This window comes from Lathyrus oleraceus, chromosome 3 (genome assembly GCF_024323335.1).
Source record: "Lathyrus oleraceus cultivar Zhongwan6 chromosome 3, CAAS_Psat_ZW6_1.0, whole genome shotgun sequence".
NCBI lineage: Eukaryota > Viridiplantae > Streptophyta > Magnoliopsida > Fabales > Fabaceae > Lathyrus > Lathyrus oleraceus.
Genome location: NC_066581.1, coordinates 269,590,071 through 269,607,835, shown reverse-complemented (window position 1 = coordinate 269,607,835; position 17,765 = coordinate 269,590,071). Strand labels below are relative to the sequence as shown.

The 17,765-nt window shown below is 34.3% G+C and overlaps 1 protein-coding gene across 1 annotated transcript; it reads right to left on the bottom strand.

The window, feature by feature from the left end:
• Positions 1–6,114: 6,114 nt before the first annotated feature.
• On the bottom strand, positions 6,115–10,078 carry LOC127130779 (myosin-8). Its single transcript, XM_051059743.1, has 11 exons — positions 9,884–10,078; positions 7,930–7,982; positions 7,693–7,750; positions 7,517–7,618; positions 7,401–7,438; positions 7,106–7,232; positions 6,845–7,015; positions 6,619–6,750; positions 6,417–6,526; positions 6,186–6,246; positions 6,115–6,135 (listed from the first exon to the last, which is right to left on the bottom strand). Exons 1-11 carry the CDS (start codon positions 10,076–10,078, stop codon positions 6,115–6,117), a joined length of 1,068 nt encoding a protein of 355 aa, XP_050915700.1.
• Between the last annotated feature and the right edge of the window lie 7,687 nt (positions 10,079–17,765).

Here is a 17,765-nt window from a genome sequence, read left to right as displayed (position 1 = left end):
TCATGTTCTCAAGATTCACACGTCATTGATCATGTTTCCGGGATCGTGGGTTGTTAATCGCAATTGCTGCAAAGATGAATTGTAACAATGACATTTTGAATTATTTTCTAACTCTTGACGGAAAGAATTGGATCCAATGGAGAAAACACATGCAATCTCTGTCTGTCTTTCATGAAATCCTAGAAATGGTTACTAATGGAGTTCCTAAACTTGCTGAGAACACAACTGATGCTCAGAGAGTCGTGAATAAGGAGGCCAAGAAGAAAGACTGCAGAGCTGCATTTTATATTCAATCGGTGGTAGACGTGGCGAACTTTCATCATATTTCTCATGCTAAATCGACGAAGGAGACATGGGATATTTCTGTCAAGTATTACGAAGGACGTGAGAAGGTTAAAGTCGTCAAATTATAGATGTTACGAAGGCAATACGAATTACTGATTTAGGTTTCTCAGTCGGATTTGTGAGCAGATAAATGAGTGAACCAAGTGTGTCACACATGAAGGTTGCAAGAAGAATCCTGAGATACTTAAAAGGACCGATAAACTATGGAATTATATTTCATTGAGATTCTAAAAGAAAAGAAGTTGAGATTACTTTCTATTCGGGTGTTGATTGGTGTGGAGATAAGGAAGATCGAAGAAGCTCAAGTGGTTACTTCTTTCAAGTATTTGGTGTCCTAATATCATGATATTTAAGAAAGCAACTTGTGGTGGCATTATCATCATGTGAGTATGAATATATAGTAGGATCCTATGTTGTCTGCCAAGCAATTTGGATCAGATATGTGCTGGAAGAGATGGAGGTCGAAGTGAAGAAACTTAGATTATAAGAGGGTGGGTGTGTTGTGATATAATCCAAGTTATGTCCCAAGCCCAAGTTAGGGTTATGCTTTGTTATATTAGTTACTTATCAAATAGGTAACATAGTTGTGTGTTTGTGTGTGTGTGTATATATATATATATATATATATATATATATATATATATATATATAAAATTCAATTTTACAATCACATTCAATAATAACAATCTCTCTCTCTCTCTCTCTCTCTCTCTCTCTCTCTCTCTCTCTCTCTCTCTCTCTCTCTCTCTCTCTCTCTCTCTCTCTCTCTCTCTCTCTCTCTCTCTCTCTCTCTCTCTCTCTCTCTCTCTCTCTCTCTCTCTCTCTCTCTCTCTCTCTCTCTCTCTCTCTCTCTCTCTCTCTCTCTCTCTCTCTCTCTCTCTCTCTCTCTCTCTCTCTCTCTCTCTCTCTCTCTCTCTCTCTCTCTCTCTCTCTCTCTCTCTCTCTCTCTCTCTCTCTCTCTCTCTCTCTGCGCATCACGCACAAACAAAAATATCAAGAGTTTCAGTCTCTTATTTGATATAAACAAAGTTTAAGTCTCCTTTCCTATCATCATCGGGTGTTGTAGTAACTCATCTATAACTTTTATAATGCAATTTTTCTTTTTATAGTCAACATAAAACAAAAAAGAAAACATCACTGTAAAAATTTGTCTGATTATTAATAAACTAATAACAATTATATCTAATTGTTGAAAATATTAACATTTATACTTATTTTATTTTATTTATACGAGGATCATTAAGTAAGCACGTTAGATTTAGATTTATTTCTATTTAAATTAGTTTGTTCTCCTATTGTAAATAAAATATTTGAAATATGTGAAAATAATATTTAGATGGTATCACGAGCTCACGATTTTGAGGATCTTGCTCTAGCTTAAATCCTAGCCACGGTTACTACGGTTTGTTTTGCTTCCGTATTATTCACGGACGATTTGAAACTCCAAACACTATTCATCCTGAAAATATTGTTCATCCGCAACAATATTCACGTACCAATAATGTTCATATGTGACCAGTATTCATGCACTAGTATTGTTAATTCCATCGACAATGTTCATCCTGGCAGCACTGTTCACATTCGGTATTGTTCATCCAATTTTTTCCCAAAAAAAAGAAAAGGAAATTGGAACGGAATTTGCATATCTCTTTGTTATTATTTACCAGGATTTTTTTTCTTCTTGTTCTCTTGAGAAGATACTTTTGCAAGTATCAATCAATATTGTTGAAAATAGATCTATTGTGATTTTATGTATTTAATTTTCCGGTCCTGGCTATAAGAGTGCTTGGATTCTTGATTCTGGTGTCACTCATCACATGACATTTGATTCTCAACAATTTTTGAAGAATATATTTCCTTGCAGAATTTCGTATATTATTATTATTACAAATGGTTCTCGTACTCAGGTTGATGGTTATGGAAACATTGATCTTTAATCTTTTAATTGAATTATGTGTTTGACATTCCCGATCTATTGAATAACCTTATCTATATTCGTAAGCTTACAGAGGATAATAATTTTGAAATTATATTTTTTATTCTCATTTTCTTTTTTGAGTCTTGCAATGGGGAAGACGGCTGAAGTTGCTTAGGAACATAGAGGGTTATAATATCTCCCTGATACACAAAATGATTATAAGGTCTTGTCCTCTGCATTTCAATCTCACTCAAATCATATTCTATAACAATAATATTGTTAACATAAACAAGAAATATAGTCCCTTTTCATTCTTGTGTATTTAAAAAATGTGTGATCTCATTGATTTTGCGTATAGCCCAAACAAAACATTTCCTTTGGGAATCTTCTAAACCATGTCCATGTCCAAGGGAAGTGTTTTGGTCCATATAAGGCCTTCTCCAATCGACACGCCTTGTTGACTCCACCCGTGATACTAAAATTGGGTGGAATCTCCATATACACTTCCTCCTTTAAGTTTCCATTCAATAACTCGTTTTTAACATCAAATTATCATGATTGTTATCCAAAATAATTTACAAAAGATAATAATATTATAACAATGTTAATCTTTATGAATGGTGAAAATGTCTCCTCGTAATCAATGTCATATGCCTGAGAAAAAACCTTTGCTACTAATCTTGTCTTGTAGCGATCAGTGGTGACATCTGATTTGTGCTTTACAGTATAAATCCATATGCATCCAACTAGCTTCTTTCATCTTAGAAGTTTCCCAAATACTATTTTTTTCAAGAGTTTTCATTTCCTCACTCATAGCTTGCACCCAAGTTTTATACTTCAATGCTTCTTCAATATATTGTGGTTCTCACATAACCAATAGCTGCAATAAAACTTTGATATTGCATGGAAAGATGTTTATAGGAGACATATTGAGAAATAGAATATTTATACTTTGAGGGACAGTGTCTTTTATCTTTTTTTCAAAAAAATGAGTAAATTTTTCAGATCAATATTATAAGTATTGGAAATTTTAGAATCGCCGGTAGCAGGATCATTTTCAATACTTACCTCTAGTTCAAGCGACAAAAGTTGTTTATGGAGCATATTGAGAAATAGAATATCTATACTTTGAGGGACAGTGTCTTTTATCTTTTCTCAAAAAAATGAGTAAATTATTCAGATCAATATTATAAGTATTGGAAATTTTAGAATCGCCGGTAGAAGAATCATTTTCAATACTTACCTTTAGTTCAAGCGACAAAAGTTGTTTATGGAGCATATCCGATTTTCTTTTTCTCTAATACACTATAATTGGTACTGAAAGTACTAGTTCCTACAAAGCATAAGACAATGGAGGAACGGAAATATGACTAGATATAGATCCAAGACTACGATTAGGAGTAGGTTCAATCACAATATACAAAAACTCGGGCTCGTAGACTCGGGTGTTTTAGAAAAGTTATGGTTAAGGATCGAAAACTCAAACTTAGAGTTGGAGTCATTCATGCTCTCCCCCTAAGGCTAAGAATGAGAAGTAAGAAATATTTTCGTGAAAGGCAATATCTTTATAAACAAATGCTCGAGACTTAAGACCCTGCAACTTAGAAGCAGAAGGAAAAGATGAGAGTATAAACTGAACATTACTAACATTAGCTATACTATGTCTAAATAGGAAATCTTCACCCAGTGTACCTCGTTGAAGACAGATGTCGTACCCAAAACATCTCGTTCCACCCAGATACTGGTCCATGTTAGCATGAAGCTCAAGATCTTGATGTCCCTTTTGCATTGTCTCCTCCTCACTGTCAATAAGAAAAAATTATGGCCATGAGTTCTGGAACGAGATTGAGAGTCAATCCACCACCTACCTTCATTATTATTTGGTCTGTAGTTGCACTGACACTTAAAGTCCTTAATATAAACACAAGCCCTCGATTCATTCTAGTACTTCCATACTGTCTCTAGGTTTGATATGGGATTTTAGAGAAACAAATTAAGATCACTCGTTATTCACTAAACACACTCCTTCATCATTCACAATCCTCTTAATTTATGTGTATGATGAGATCATCACTAGTGACAACATGTTTGAATTCAAGTCAATTATATAAGCATTGCATCACTCTTTATGGATTAAATATTTAGGCCACTTCAAAAAAATTCTTAGAATTGAAGTTGCACATTTAAAGAGTGAAATTTCTCTGTGTAAAAAAAATAATGCTTAGATTTATTCAATAATTCAGGATTTGTCCTACTCTAAACCATTCTCATTTCCATCAAATTTGTTATCAAAATTGCATCAAGATATTCCCTCTTTATCTTGATATTCCATCTATAGAAGATTAATTGCTTGGTTATTATTCTTAAATGCAACAAGATCATATATCATATCCTGCACTCAACAATTGGATCAATTTTTACCAGCACCCATCATGGCTCACTTTATTATTGTAACTAGAGCTTTAAGATAATTGAAGACATGTCATGATTGTAGCATTATGTTTCACAGAATCCTACAATCCTATTGCATAAATTCTCTGATGCATACGTAGTCATTGCTTACTCTAATTTAACCTTTAGAGAACTATTTATTTTAGTGTATGATAAATATCGACATATTTTGCCTTTGTCTTGTGATTTTGAAGCACCTGTGTTAGGTATGTCCACTACGCCAAATAAGGGAAAAGAGGGCGCTTTTTTGGCCTATAACAGCGCTTTAAAGCGCCCTCTAATCTGGCGCTGGCATAGGTAAAGACAGCGCTTTTTTTCCTGGTGAAAGCGCTCTCTAAAGTGGCTCTTTAAGCCCTTTAAGGGCCACTTTAGAGGGCGCTTTTTAAAGAAAGCGCCCTCTAAAGTGGAAACTTTTAAGGGTTTAGAGGGCGCTTTTACTGGAAAGCGCCCTCTAAAGTGGAAACTTTTAAGGGTTTAGAGGGCGCTTTTACTGGAAAGCGCCCTCTAAAGTGGAAATTTAAAGGGTTTAGAGGGCGTTTATTTTGGAAAGCGCCATCTAAAGTGGGTGGTTATTTAAATTATTTTTTTTAAAAAGCGCTATATTTTTTTATTTATTTTAGACAACCTGTATATTGAAGCAGTACACCTAAAACTGTATAATTTGAAGCCCTTTTTCACACATTGCATTCAACAAGCCTTATATACAACAATCCATACATATACAACAATCCACTGATATATAATCGTTTAACTTCTAAAGATTCTAAATATGCAATCAATTCATAACTTAAAAAGAAATAAAACTAAGTAGCAAAAGCATCTCTGAGATGTATGTTTTTTTTGCTAGCCGCAGTCTTCTTAGGGTCCGCTTCCTGAATCGAAGTTTATTTCTAGCAGTCATTCCTCGCATGCCGGTTTGAATACAAACAGCTTTGGAATAGGTAGTTTTATAAGCACTTCTCGAAAGATACATGCGGATTTGTTTCTGGATTATCAAAGATGCGGCATCCCTTCTCATGCATTCATACCGACGTCTTGCAAGTTGTCCTATGTTAAATTCATAGGATACGTAAAACTAAATGACTTAGAAAATGGATAACAAGATTATTCATACATAGTATCAAAAAGGATTCAAATAATTGATACCTTTAATAGCCCTTTGTAGTTCTATGGCAGAAAATCGCAATAACTTGTACTGTTTCTCACAAATATATGTGCGAGCTTTTTTCTGAATAACGATTGCGGATCTTCCTAGGACCTCGGCACGACATGCATCTAGTTCTGCCATTTGACCTGCTCTCAGGAAAACTTTTGTCTTTCCTATCTGCAAAGAAACCCAAACAACATTTTATTCCAATCCATATTATCATACATAGCGTGTTCGAAATTTTTTAGCATCATCATCTATGATTCAATGTAACCTGCGAGCAAATAAAAATGCTATAACTGAGATTAAGATAAGAACTACTACCTGATAATCTTTAAGGTTTGCTTTATCTAGAAGTCTCTTGCAAGCCGTCATCTCATCAGGACTGCAGATATATATTTATTATTAGTTATTTCAGATATAGTTGTGTTATTTGAACATCTAAAACCGGAAAAATTTCGTGACAACAATCTAGGTGGTTAATTGTGTTCAGTACAATCACATTCATCTGTATGATCAGAAAAAGAAAACACGGAAAAAAGGAGAAGTAAATACCATGATTTTAGAACCCTAGGTTCCATTATACTAAATCGCTGAACAAATTCATCAAAGTTCTTTCGAGTTGGATATCCAGCGCAACTTATCCTAATTGCCTCCATTACACCCTGTAAAAGGCATCCACAGAGTTTGAAGTAACTTGAAACAAAAATATTCATGTCATAATAAAGGACAAGGCTAATATGGGGGTTGAACTCACCCCACATCGAAGATGCTGTAACACATCGTTGTTCTCAAATATCCCCGGTTTAAGAAGATTATTTGGCTTTACACAACGAATGTAGTGTGGCTCAGTCGCACTCAATGTTTCAAGCAAAGATTGCAGTTGTTGCTTCATTCCATAAGCAATAAGAATAACAATGATCAATAGTTATATACAAAAGACTTATAATTTTCAAGCATATGCATGTTTAAAGAAAACCGACCTTAAACTGAGTGGCTATAGAAGAAAACTTTGTTGATTTAGTACTTTCCTCGTGTAAAGGTGGGAAAAGTCCTGAAACAAAGGAGCACTTGGAAGCACAGAGCAGCGCAGCGTGTTCCGGAACAACGTAGTCTTTGTTTTTATCAAGGAAAATATCAGTTTGATACGTGACCTGAAATCAAAGTTCGACATATATACTAAGCTTTTAACTTTTTATTTCATGGTTGATATAACTGCGTAGACCAAAATGTATTTTACTCACATCACCAGCATAGTGATTGATGGTGAAGTCAGTTCGTGACAACTTCGGTTTGCTGAATCGCTTATTGTCCTTAAGTGTTTGATATAGCTTTTCAGCAAATGTTTCGTGCGTTGATCTTGGAAACATACTACAAAGAATAAGCAGGACAATATATAAAAGAATGACTATAAAACATAGTTATTGCTCAAAGTATATATATTTGCATGCGCTAACGCCACTTTACATTATGTAAAATGACATAAACAAACCATTAACTATAATACAAATATTTGAACTATTGTCATTTAATACATACCGGGCCTCGTCCAGAAGAGCAATAATGCCGCCAGGTTTCTGAAGTTATAAACAAGAATGAGATGACAAACTGATAGAACTTTTCTAAAATGACAAAAATGCAAGGGTGAGTTACACCTTCTCAATAAGATCGAGAACATCTTGATTATCAATGAACTCTATATAACTCCAATCAATTTCTTCCTTTGTATATTCCTCTTGCTCCATTTTGAAGACATGCTGCATAATGAAATAATGAAGTGTTATTTGAGTCTATAGAAATTGTTTACCATGAGATAGTAGAAAAATCAAACCTGGTTGAAATGCTGCTGTAAGTTCTCATTTGTCAAATTGATACAAAATTGCTCGAAGCTGAACAGGGCCGATGTAAAGTTAGTTACTGTTAGAACAATAATTGTGGTTCAAAAGTAAATAGATACGAAAAATGTAAATAGAGAACACAAAAAATTCGATCACAGAGATTGGCCAAATGTGCATACGTCTATAAACTTCATATAAAATTAGGCAAGAGGGTGGTTAAGATTAAGAACCTGTTTGTCTTGAAACTCTCAAATCCGTATATATCTAGAACTCCAATTAAGTTCTTCGAAGTCAGAAGAGAAACCAAAAATGAACAATAGCGAACGTCAGAAGAGAAACCAAGTAATATGAAGATTAGAAAAATACCTATGGTGTCAAAATCGAACAGCTAACAACGAATTAATAGAAGGAGGAAACGTCGTAGATCTAACAGAGGTGGAAGGAGAACGCCTTAGAAGTAGCGAAAATCGTAGCAGTGAGAACCCTAACGTGAAAAAGAACAAAAATAACAAAGAGTGAAATAACAAAACGCGCAGTATGTTATAATTTTAATGTTTACTAAAGGGGACCTTAGAGGGCGCTTGTGGAAAAAAAGCGCCCTCTAAAGGGGGCCTAAGAGGGCGCTTATGAAAGCGCTCTCTAAGGCATTCCAAAAGCGCTTTATAAACTGGAAATGCACATGGACTTATAGAGCGTTTTCTAAAAAACGCCCTGTATTGTTGTCCCTCTATCTCCTCCTTATTTTTTCGCTTCACCTTAGAGGGCGCTTTATTACAAAAGCGCCCTCTAAAGTGCGTTGTCTATTCCAGTTGTTCGCTCCTTATTTTTTCGCTTCACTTTAGAGTGCGCTTTTGTCATAAAGCGCCCTCTAAGGTGCGCTGTCTATTCCAGTTTTTGGCGTAGTGGCCTTTTGGAGGATTAACTGCAAAGTTATTGATGATGTATGGATTATCTAATGTTTTGTTGTATGTAGTGACTCCTTCTAAATGTACCTGGAATTTGCACGCAGTGGAAAAGGTTAGTTGTATTATAACAAAACCTTTTTAACGTTATAACGTGTTATTCATTACTTGCAGTTCAACACTTAATTTTAGAATTTCAGAAAGGGTTCAAATGAAGATGTATTAACAGTATAATTTTTGTTTACATGGTCATTCAATAGAAATATATTATTTTGCAATGTCATATAATTAATTTAAAATTTTCAGTATGATTTGACAGAATACATGATCGTCACTAGTTGAGAGTGTAAAATCAATTTATATTGTTGGTGCATCACTTCTTTCTCTTTCAAAAATTGAATACAAATTTAAACTGAAACCACGACACTTTAAAAAAAATATAATTTTAAGTAGTTTTAAGTTAATATAACTAATAATTATTAATGTTATTTAAGAACAATTTAATTATATTAATTAGTATATTTATTTTTTGTAATTTAAGCAAACAATAAATTAATCCAACTCGAACATTGTATAAAACATGTCTCCATAATTAACTCTTAATTTGAATTTATAAATCAAATGAATTGATATTTAAATTTGTTAATTTAATTTCTATATAATAAAATGTGTTTATTAAATAAGTTGTGTTGGAATCATTCTTGATGGAACAAGATTCAATCACTTTCTCGATTGGTTCAGATTCTCGTTCCTCACTCTTCACTCGAGTGATTCAACCACACCTTGATTGCAAGACAATTCCTCCACACAAAGATTTGAAGATATGAGATAATTTTAGAGAGAGAGAGAGAGAGAGAGAGAGAGAGAGAGAGAGAGAGAGTGTGTTAGGTTTATGTAGAAGGGATGAAGAATGTATTGAATTGAATGAAAAATTGTGTTGTTACACATGTAGGGTAACTCCCTATTTATAATGAGATTGCTTACACATCAAGAAATCTCAAACTGACTAACTAATTTTAACAAGTTATTAACCAACTCTATCAAATACTGGATACTTCAACTTTGACTAGTTGTATTCGACTCTCTATCGAATACGTACACCTCCTTTTTCTATAAGTTGTATTTGTCCTTCTGTTGTATACATGCATATTCAACTATTACTCTATAGAACATATTTTACTTCGACTCAGTCGAATCCTATACTTTACAAACATGCTTAATTCAAAGAATTACATATTTAACACATCACTTAATTCATTATGTTTAAGTTATCGACATTCACCATAGTTCTCAATCTATTGAATAACTCCACTTGCACAACCTTTATCATGATATTTGTAATCTGATTATCAGTTATGTAGTGTTCCAAGTTTAGTTTTCCATTTGATACTTGTTCTCTAAAATAACGGAATCTCATCTCAATGTGTTTGATTGTTTCATGCCTTATCGAATTCCTGGCCAAATTGATAGCAGACATGTTATCGATTTTCATGTTTTCAATTTTCGGCCTAACAGGCTTTCTTTTTTTCTTCTTTTTGAGAGAGTTTTTTTTGTGTGAAACAAATCGTGTGACATTTGTTCATTTGGTTTGAAAGGGTTGTGACTGTCTCACTTGTTTTGTTGGTGAGGGACAACCATTGAGTTTGTGATTTCGACATCTCGTGAGGGAAAATATGTGATTGATCTTTAGACAAGACACTCCTAATTTTGTCTTTTAAAAATTGAACCTATGGTCATATTAGTTGAAGGTTACCCTGCTCCAGGTTTAAGATGTGAGAGTCTTTCTGTATAGAAGAAACTCCTACTTATAGGCTCAAAGGGGTTGACTAGGGATTACCTTCCTTATACTTCAAGTTTTTGGGGATTTGAAGCAATTCTTTACATCATCAGCGAGGTTTTATTCAAAAGCATACGTGCAGTGAGCTAGTGTACCTTATTTTCATCATTCTCCCTTTAAGTAATATTTTTAACAAAAGTTTGATATGGATGAATAAAATAAGAGTGAACACGACTGGATTAACTTAAAACATGCATATTTATTTCATTGTTTCTATCAATTGAAAACAAAACAGTTTCATAAGTGAAAGTTACAATGACAAATAAGAAAATGAAAACAATTGAATGACAACGTGATTGCTAGCGTGACTAGCCTTATTGCTCCTCCACAAACTAGAGTTATCATGCTTGCAGAATTTGTTGTAATGATTCTCAAGAGAGATTCCTATTCAGACTCTTCCAACGGAAACAAACTCTTCAGACCTATCCTTTTGCATTGGTTGTGGCATTACAAAAGTACCTTCATGCAGTGGCATGGGGTTGTTCGGTATACTCAGGTCATTCGGTGTGAACACAATAGCCTTTGAATTAATCAGGTCCTGAACTTTGTATTTAAAACTATTACAATTCTCGATCGAGTGCCTGGATGCTTCAAAGTGGAACTCACACTTAGCATTTATATTATAGTCCGGAAGAAGAGGTGTTGGAGAAGGATTAACCTCTTTTAGCTGCACCTACAAACTATTGAGCAAAAGAGGGAGAAGTCGACTATATGACATAAGAACTGGGTCAAAATGTTTAACTGGCCTCTTTGATCTTCTCCGGCCTTGGGGGTCAAAGGAACCTCGCCACTGATTTGGGTGTCGATTCAGATTTTGCACTTGGTTCCTCTGTCTTGGCAGAGTTAAGTGCTTCAGATCAATCAATTGTTATACTCTGGATTTGAAGGAGTTGAAGTCCTCGATCGAAAGCCCTTCCGACCCATCATGTTATACACATTGCACGTTGGGTTGATACCCTAGTGGGAAAGGCTATGGTGGAGCCTTGAGAGGCTTGGGAACCACCATTGGATTTTGAATCAGATATGGAAAGAGATGATTGTATGTTACCAAAATCAGATCTATAGGAGCATTCCTTTGTTCCAGATTATTTTGGGGTCTTTGTTGATTCTGATACCCTTGGCCTCAGGTTTGCTGATTTAGTTGAAGTTGTGTCTAATGAGGTTGTATATTAGGAAGCCTTGGAAGTTCAGTTTGTGGATGACACCCCTGAGGCAGCTCATTACGTGAGGTGGAGCCGGACAGATGCACAGGAGAGAATATTTCCATCATGGCAGCTGATGTGGGATTGCCTTCCCTTTTGAACAGCGCTTGTAAGATTTCCATAATCAGGCTCATCTGAGTCTTCAGTTGGCTAACGTCATCCTTTAATGCAACTTGGCCTCGCTGAAGTTCTTCCATAGTGACTTGAGACATGCTTCTAGTTTTGATCGTATGTCGGGAAATCAACTAGCTGGGTAGAAACAAAAAATGGTATGACGTTTTGTTTGTGAGATGCAAATGACACATGAATGTTATATTTATTTATGATGCATGAATCTATGATTACATGCGGATTGATACTCAAGCATGGTTTCATAAGTCTGAGGTACATATGGAACATAACACTAATTGTCTTTCAAACAGGGATCTCACCAGATATGATCTAGGGTTTAAACAGGGATCGGGAGTCATGGATTCACCTGCTTGTTTGCCGCTTTCGTAAAAAGCTTGTCGGTCGACAACTCCATCAAATGAATTTATTCTAGGTTAGCTCTTCGTACAGATCCTCGCGAGAAAAGCTTCTCGGGGACCCGCACTACATGACCACTGACATTGGGTTCTAGACGAGGTTCTTAGAGTCATGGATTTCTTTGACTGTTTTCCATTTATGTCAATTTACTTGCAGGCGTCAGCTCCTTCAAGGAAATCTATTATGAGTGAGGTCTTCGTACCGACCCTCCTGGGAAAAGCTTCTCGGGGACCCGTATTATGCGACTGTCGTTTCTAGTTGGCCAAATGTTAAAAGTTCTATAAAGGTCCTTAGAGTCAAGGATTCCCATGAAAAATACTGACGCTTACGCTAAAAGCTTAACGGTCGTCAACACCCTTAAAAGAATCTACTCTAAGCGAGGTTCTCGTATCGACCCTTACGAGAAAAGCTTCTCGGTGTCCCATACTACTCAACCTTTCTTAACTTTACTCTCTAGACTCGTTTAGAAAGTCTTTCCCACAGGGTTTCTCTTGTAATCAATAGTATCCACTTTATACCTCATGCTCAAAAAGCCATGTAGTAGATTAGATAATGTTAGCAGAAATAAAGAAAGCAGTTAGATAGCAAGGTAAAGAAAAAATATAAATACCCACACATGCGAAAAGATAACCTAGACTAGACTTGACTTGCTCAGGGAAACCAGGGTCCCCAGAAGAGTCACCAGTTGTCGTTACGCGAAAAATGACTACAACACAGAGTCACCATCAAATTTTATTTATTCCAAAAGAGGAAAGGGAAATAATGATAAAACCCCCTGATGACAGGAAAATTGGTCTCGTAACCAAATTAGGGTTCGAAAGTCGGTTATGCAAGGGGAAGGTATTAGTACCCCTCACACCATCGTACTCGATAGGAACCATCTAAGTTGTCTACGTGAAATGGGTGTCTATCTATCTTAATGCTTACTTACTATCGAGAAAAATAGGAAAGTGATTGGTTTTTTTATTATTGTGCTCGTTAGGGATTTGGGCCCTTGTGCCTATGTATCATCATCATTAGATGAAGAATCAGAGCTCCGTAGTTCAGAGTAGAAAATGATTGTTTATTGGTTGATTTTACCTTGAAAAAGGGGTTTTGGAGTGATGTCCTAATGTGCAAAAATGAATTTGATGAGTTGATGTTAATTTTAAGTTTTTGAAAAGAGATTGTTTTTATTAGAATTGCACTAAAGACTATGGGTAGAGGTGAATATTTTAGACGATCAAGCCGATCGTCTTGTGTCCAAAATACTCAGATTAAGTGTAGGAAAGCTTCATTCTTACTCATTATTCACCACTTAAGGCTCACAGCGTGCAATTCTATCTGTATTTTTTTATTGTACTTTGAATTTGATTGAGAAAAATATTGCTTGACGTTGGATCAAGGATTTATCGTTTATTGTTTTGAAACGGTGAGGTCGATCTAACTCCTAAGAGTTCAAAAGGAAAATAAAGGAAAAGAAAATTACAACCAAAAGGGGAGGGATACATGGAAAATTACAAGGGGAATAATGTGAGAAATAAAGGGGCTCATCGTAAGGTAGCCTAAGAGAAAGTCGTGTGTTTGCAAAGTGGCATAAGCTAACAAATCCAAAGAAACTCCAAGTCGTAATGTCATTCTTGCAATAAAATATTACAAGTCCAAAGAAACTCCAAGTCAAACAATATGTCAAATACAATAATCCAAGGTCCAAATGCAAGGGTCCTAACAAATCCTCTAAGTCCAACATTAGATTACAAATGATACATCTTTTTGGTCTTTTCATTTTATCATGTTTTTGTTCTTTTTTAGTTATGTAAAGCAATAAAGAAATGACAAGAAATAAAATGGCATAAAATAAAGGATGTATGAGGTAAGTGGATGGTGATAAACATAAGTGTAAAGTGCTTTGAAATAAAAATGAACAATAAAAGTAAATTGCAGAAAATAAATTGCGAGAATTTAAATGGCGAGGAAATAAAGTGCAATGATATAAAAGTTAGAAGTTAGTAGTTAGTGACAAAGTTATAAAAGGTGACCACCTAGGGATTCTCTATCTGCAAGTCAAATGACTCAAAATATGACGCATTAAGGGATAACCTATGATTGATTCAAAGTATCTGAAATGATCCAATGATCATTTATCAGCATGTTTGAATCAAAGAAGATTGAATCGATCGAAACGTCCATCTATGAATGATTTGAAATATGGAAGACTTTATCACCCAAGTAATCACAAATTAAAATCAAATAAGATAAAAGTTAAACATCAAATTCCAAATTTTAATGGTTAATGATCAAAGGGAAGATTTAATTGAGTCGGGACACTTTAGCGCTATGTTAAGCAATCGTAAGTGAACTTATGTAAATGCCACACCTATCTGACATCGTTCAATAATAATGTATGTGCTAAGCATGTTAGAGGTCTAACACAAAGTTAGCCTCTTGGAACAATGCAACACAGTAAAACTAGAAATCAAGCTCAAATTAACACAAAGGTCCCATCCATCATCAAGAGATTCAAAAAAATATGATCAACCAAGAGCAACATATCAACACCTCAAAGTGTCAAGAATGATCCACATGTCATTTATCAACCTGTTTGAAATATTGAAGGTTCAATCAACCTTGGGATCATTAGTCAAAGATATTAAAGATCGCATCAACCAAATGATCATGACAAAGGGTAAATAATCAAAAATAAATAAGAAATAATAATAATAATAATAATAATAATAATAATAATAATAATAATAATAATAAAGCAAATACACCAAATAAAATTTAATTAAGGTGTGAAAAGAAAAGAAAAGAAAAAAGTGTGATTAAAAATGATAAATAAAAAATAATAAGAACAAAAATCCCAAAAAAAAAAGGTGCAAACCAACAAACCCACTTGTCTTAAACTTGATTCAAATTCCTCTAAAAAAACAACCCATGAATAAACACTCATTTTCAACACAAAAAACAGAACTAAAATGTTAATAAACTTGAGTTGCAATCGTTATCAAGTTTGTGATATAGAAACTAAATGGTTGTGGTGTTGAGTTTGAAAATGAAGCAAAAGGTTTGGAAGATGGTGGTTATGGTTGAAACTTAATGGAAGGGATTGAGTTGTGAGTGTAGATGAAAGGATTAGAAGAAAATAAAATGTGAAGAAAGTTTCGGGTGGTCGTTTGAGAAAGGACGATTTTGTGAGTTTGGGTTAGGGTTTTTAGAGATAGAGCTTGAGTGTGTTTGGACAGAATTTCTAAGGACTTCTATCTTGTGAAAATGAGGGGGGATAGTGTTCTATTTATAGGGCAATCGTGTGGGTCGGTGGTGTGTGTGAAAATGAGATTCACTTTGTGTAAAAAAAATGAAATCCCTCCCTTAACATGAGTTTAGATTATATAAATTGAATCCAGATGAAATTGTTCATAATGGTTTTAGATTCTATAAACTGAAATTGTCTTTTAGATCATCATGGGGTCAATGCTCTTTATAATAACATTTTTAAATTACACAACATAAACAATAATATAAAATGACATAAAAAACCATAAATATATGAGATGATAAATATTGTATCATGTTAAGTATAATACGTGATCATTTCATACACAAAATATAACTTAATGCATAACAAAACAATCCTTAAAAATTACATCTTACTAAATCGCACCTGAACTATTGGTCCTCCATTTCACCTACTAAGCAGTTTTAACCTTTCATCAACGATACCCGTAGCTATTAGGTGTCTATTAAATTATTTTTTTGAGGAAGATGAATTGTGTATGATTCTTTAGTTTTTCTGTTGATGTAAGACCTAGAAGCCAATAGTTTTATTAATACTTGATACTTGTATCAAAGCATCTATTAATAGTAATAAGGCATTTCCTTATTATATTTTTTTCAAAGTAATAAAGTCCCTAGAATAGATAGTTTATTTGATGAATCATCGTGTTACTTAATTGTGAGATCCCATTAAATATAAGAGCAATGTCATAAAGTATTTGTAGTCAAACTTTATTGCAAAGTGAAATAACATTAAAGCATTGAGACTATTATATAGATATACTAATGATCACATCACACATATCATTGATAAAGAGTTATTAAGTCTTCACATAGGTATACATATTAGGAATAATATTTATATTGGATTGATCCACCTTGAGATTACTACATAAAAAGTTATGTAAGTGTCATAAGTTATTCTCAAAGTAATAGTGGTGTATACCACCCTTCGATAGGAAACCCCTATGGATCATAAATGTGGAATCAAGTACTTTATTACCGTTCAAATGTTGTCCTTAACATGATACTATAAAGATAGTTCATGGGTACCTCACAAAGCATGTTGAGGGACAAAAATGACATATATATAATTTTCTCATCTTGTGTAACGGGATAAATGTCTTAGGGTCCATTATTGAATAGAACAAGGATGACACGGTTTATTCCTTATGTTCAATATAGACATGAGGGAGAAAGGATAATTGTACACATAAAGATTATCATAGAATGTTTTCGTCAAATCACGTGGCATTTTCATGACTTGGGTAGTAGTAATGTGTTGCTAGATATTGCTCATTGTTTACTATACTAAATGTGTGACACCCCAAATAATATGTGTCTAGAATCATACCATCTGAAATGTTAAACTGGTATTGAGTACAAACAACGGCGTCTAAATGATGTTCAATACATGTAATAAACAAGTACAAAGCAGTACATATAAATGATAAAGACATCTAATATAAGAAAAATACTACAGATAGATAACAACACAACAAAAACATAATCATCCTACGGTCTTCTAAAACTTCATAGTATCTTGCCTTTTTCCTCCTTTTGAGCTGAGCTACCTGAAATAATTAACATGGGGTAAGATACAACTTATCTCAGTGGAGTTTCATATCTTACGAATCCACTCGGCTTTCAAGGTCATGCAATTGATGTCTCAACTAACACTACTCACTTGTGTCATATAAGATAAAGTAGAGAAGCAAAAGCTTATGGGCTTCACACACATAACACACAAAAATGATATAGGAACTCCTAGCTATATTGATTCATGTGAAACACTCGAAGACGGGTAGTAATCACAAACATTTCCTTACTTACTAGTTCCTTAATTCGAGACTAATCTTCTGGGATCGGGATGTGATCTACTAAACCTTTCCATACAGTTTGGTTTTACGAAGTGACCTACCTTTGTACTGGATTACCCTTCTTGTTATCGATCCACACTACGACACACTAGAAATCCTAACATCCACTTGCTCTAGTGAACTAATCCTTAAGGGATTCAATAATCCTTGGGTACCAAGGAACAAACCCTATAACATGAGAGAATTCTATAATGATTACCGCCCTTACGACCAATGTATACCATATGTAGCAACTGAGGCTTATTACAGACAAAACGTGTAATTGGTCATTCTTTACGTCCATTATACCTGGATTAATTCAGCATCGAACCTTTTACCAATTCTATGATTTTTTTCGCATTATTCCATTTATTCACAAAACACACACTCAATTAATTGGCGTATTAATCAAGTTACTCCTTTCTCATTCTATACGATCCTTTCAATAGAAACGTAATCACATTACTAATTACGACACTGCTT

Bases quoted from the DNA above. Each gene is read 5' to 3' on its own strand.
- LOC127130779 (XM_051059743.1), bottom strand. From the start codon at position 10,078: ATGTCTGCTATCAATTTGGCCAGGAATTCGATAAGGCATGAAACAATC. The intron at 7,983-9,883 runs GTGAATGTCGAT...CTGACTTCGAAG, and splicing joins TCAATAGATTGAGAACTATG to AACTTAATTGGAGTTCTAGA. The intron at 7,233-7,400 runs GTATGTATTAAA...TATTCTTTGTAG, and splicing joins GCTCTTCTGGACGAGGCCCG to TATGTTTCCAAGATCAACGC.